The sequence below is a fragment of the Helianthus annuus genome, chromosome 8 (assembly GCF_002127325.2).
Source record: "Helianthus annuus cultivar XRQ/B chromosome 8, HanXRQr2.0-SUNRISE, whole genome shotgun sequence".
NCBI classification, from domain to species: domain Eukaryota; kingdom Viridiplantae; phylum Streptophyta; class Magnoliopsida; order Asterales; family Asteraceae; genus Helianthus; species Helianthus annuus.
Genome location: NC_035440.2, coordinates 154,234,259 through 154,237,735, shown reverse-complemented (window position 1 = coordinate 154,237,735; position 3,477 = coordinate 154,234,259). Strand labels below are relative to the sequence as shown.

General features: G+C 37.4%; 1 protein-coding gene across 1 annotated transcript; it reads left to right on the top strand.

Annotated features, from left to right (window-relative positions):
• The first annotated feature begins 639 nt into the window (after positions 1-639).
• LOC110873698 lies at positions 640-1,123 on the top strand. The gene has a single exon (XM_022122698.2). The coding sequence runs from the start codon at positions 691-693 to the stop codon at positions 1,009-1,011; it is 321 nt and encodes a 106-aa protein (XP_021978390.1). The 5' UTR covers positions 640-690; the 3' UTR covers positions 1,012-1,123.
• Positions 1,124-3,477: the final 2,354 nt, after the last annotated feature.

Here is a 3,477-nt window from a genome sequence, read left to right as displayed (position 1 = left end):
ACTTCCTCGTTTCATATCGAAACTTCGCGAAATTTATATATATTATTTTAGTGAGGGTATAATACCGTTACAAAGTCTTTGGAACGTTAAAGGGTCACTCAGAGGTATTATTAAACATGTTGACACAGTTAACCCCTGTAGTTTGTAATCTCTCACTTTCTTCCGCGTTTTATTTTTGTACGATCTATAATTTATTCGTTTGAAGGTTTAAGCATTATTTAGGGATACTATACAGTATATTTACCCTTGTTGACATTTATAACCCTCGAATTTATATATACTTTCAAGGTTTGTCAAAATTAGTCCTTTATTTATTATAGATGCCACGTGTAAACAAATGACACGTGTTAACACATCATTGGACACAAAATTTCGAGGTGTTACAATAACAAAGGAATATATAGAGATTACTAATCCCGTAAATGACTCCTCTAAATATGGGGAGGATCACAATTAAAGAAAACAATAAAATATAAAAATATATGATCCTATATGTACTATCTAGTAACTCAAGGGTTCAAACACAGCCGATAGCATACCGATCATTAAAAATTTGGTCCTAAGGTAATTTGCAAGTGTGCTCATAGTTTGAGGGCCTATTTGAAAATCTCTCGATATAAATCACCGAACATAGAGAGAGGCCTCTCTCTATCTACTCCTCATTCATCTGTTGCAATATCAGAAAACCTGATGGGTCTCCTTTCTTGGTTCAAAGGCAACAAGGAACCTGCTTCGGCCGGCGGCAGTATCACCACCACCGACAAACCCAAGCCCATTGTATCAACAGAAAAAGCAACTGATGAACTTCCGGACATGAACGGCGCCGTTGAGGTCTCGCGACCTGCTTCCAACGTTGACGTCACGGTATTCGAATTCGGTTCTGTTGCTGCGTCTTCCGATAAGGTGACTCTTGCCGGCTATTGCCCTGTTTCTGACGAGCTTGAGCCCTGCCGTTGGGAGATTTTGCCGGCTAGCGGCTCTGATGCACCTCAATTTCGTGTTGTGTTTTGATGGAGACTTGAGATTGATTGTAAGTTGAGTGTTTAATTTGAGAATACTTTTGTTTATTGCGTCGTTTGTTGCAATTAATCAAACCCTAGTTATTTGCGGCGTAGTTGTGTTTGCTCCGAGTTCTTTTATAAGTCTGTTAATTTTTGTGGTGTTATTATTTAGTTTTAGAAAATTCAAAAAAAAAAAGAAAAAAACATTAGGGGAGGGCACTCCTTAACTGAACCCACCTTACCCAAATTGTAAGGGCACTCCTAAATGAAGTTTTGGGTTTTGGGAATAGCCAGAGATGTGCTGATCAGATCAGTCATGTTTAAAGATGATTTGAAGATATGTCTTTGAAAGTTTTTTTTTTTTTTTTCCAAATTATTGTTGTGAGGTTGATTGCAGGACACGTGTGTGGGATGATTTGATCACTGGGCATTTTGATTCTAAGTTGCTGTGAGTAGTTCATTTGGTTTAGAATCAAAAGAAAGTTACTATGTGATAGTCTAGGCATCCAAGCAATTTGTGGTCGTAGAGGCGTTAAGTAGAGTTTTCCATGCTTATGCTCGATTGATCAAATACCATCACCTTGACAATGCCCAGTTATGGGCCCCATAACTCCAAACGTAGTGAATGTAAGTGATTTTTAAAATGAACCACTTTCTCGGACAAATGCTTTAATCTAGTTGTTCCAATAATGAATCCCTTCATATCCTTTATCGGAGTCTCACACGATCCTTCATGTTTAGTCCATCTCGTGCATTAGTTATGGGCCATGTAACTCTAAACGTAGCGAATGTAAGCGGTTTTAAGATGGATTGTTTTCTCCAACACTTGTGTCTATCTAGTTGTTACAATAATGAGTTCGATAACCTTTCGATTAGCTTTGTATCATTTATCAAAGTTTGTCACAAGATCCTCCATGTTTAGACCATACCGTGCGTCAGTTCGAAGCCCCATAACTCCAAACGCAACGAATATCATGTGATTTTAAAATGGACCACTTTCTCAGACACTTGCCTTTATCTAATTTTTTTCAAAAACAAGTCCAGTAACCTTTCGATTAGCTATCGAAGTCTATCATACGATTCTTTATGTTTAGACCATCCTATGCATCAGTTATGGGCCCGTAACTCCAAATGTAGCAAATGCAAGCAATTTTAAAATGGATCACTTTCTTAAGCACTTCCATCTATCTAGTTGTTCCAATAATGAGTCCAACTTCTCAGTTAGTTCCGTATCCTTTATCAAAGTTTTTCACAAGATCCTTCATGCTTGGACCGTATCGTGCGTCAGTTCTGGGATCTGTAACACCATACTACATCATGAATGCTATGCGATTTTAAGTTGGACCACTTTCTCAGACTTTTGCTTTTAACTAATTCCAATAATGAGTTTCATAACACTTTGATTAGCTTCGCATCCTTTATCAAAGTCTGTCACAAGATCCTTATGGTTTAGACCATATGAGCATTTCACACACTTGTGTGTAAACTGAACAACATGATGAAGATAGAAAACATAGCCTTGAATCTGATTTAGTTTTTCTATTATTGTTGTAATCTGATTTTGAATGTTGAATATGAATTGTTCTCGTCATTTCTTGAATTATGTGAAACTTGCAAGTGTGATGAAACACATATCTGACCTCCAAATTTTGAATGCATACACAACAACAAACTTCAAAGTGAACAGTCACTTCCCTACAAATACATCTAATTTTAACCAATCTCGAACAAATACTATAAAAATAGCCCCAAAACAAAATGTCTGTTAGTGGATTTACGGAATTGATCCCAGAATCAAGAGCAGTTGTGAATCAAATTGGTGATTAGTCCAATTGATTCGAGCACCTCTTCCTAATACCACTTCTAAATGTCTAATAGATCGGTAAACACAAAAAACATCACTTTCGATTCATCAAACGTGTTGAGACGGGAGTGGTAGAGTCAATTAAACAACAAGATAGATGTAGAAGATGAATTCGTTAATCAAATTGTCATCACAAATTACATCTTCATACATACACTCGTTTAAGTTCATGTCCAACCCTAAGGTTGGTGGCTCACTCCAAAGACTCTTTTATAAATGAGGTAAACAATCCTATTAAGTCATGCAAGTCTTGAAGTCAACTAACCGCCTCTAGTTTCCTTCTAGTGCCACTTTCACAATCCCAATAGGTGTCGCTAATCGCTATTCTTCATCATGCGCCACTTAGGTGTCACCATCACACTTACCATTCGTCAGCTCAAGATGCGTCACATAGGTGTCGCCAACCACAAGGTATCATCATCAACAAGGTTGCGCCGTCAACAACTGTTACGGATTTGCATAGCCACAGTCACAATCTTGCACCAACAAGAACATAACTTAGAGTTAATTACATAGATGGATCATGTCTTATGCCCATATTATGGATTTGGTCCTAGCTTCATGTATTACATGTTTCGCCTCCATTGTTTGTTTGCGTTTAAAATGTTTTGT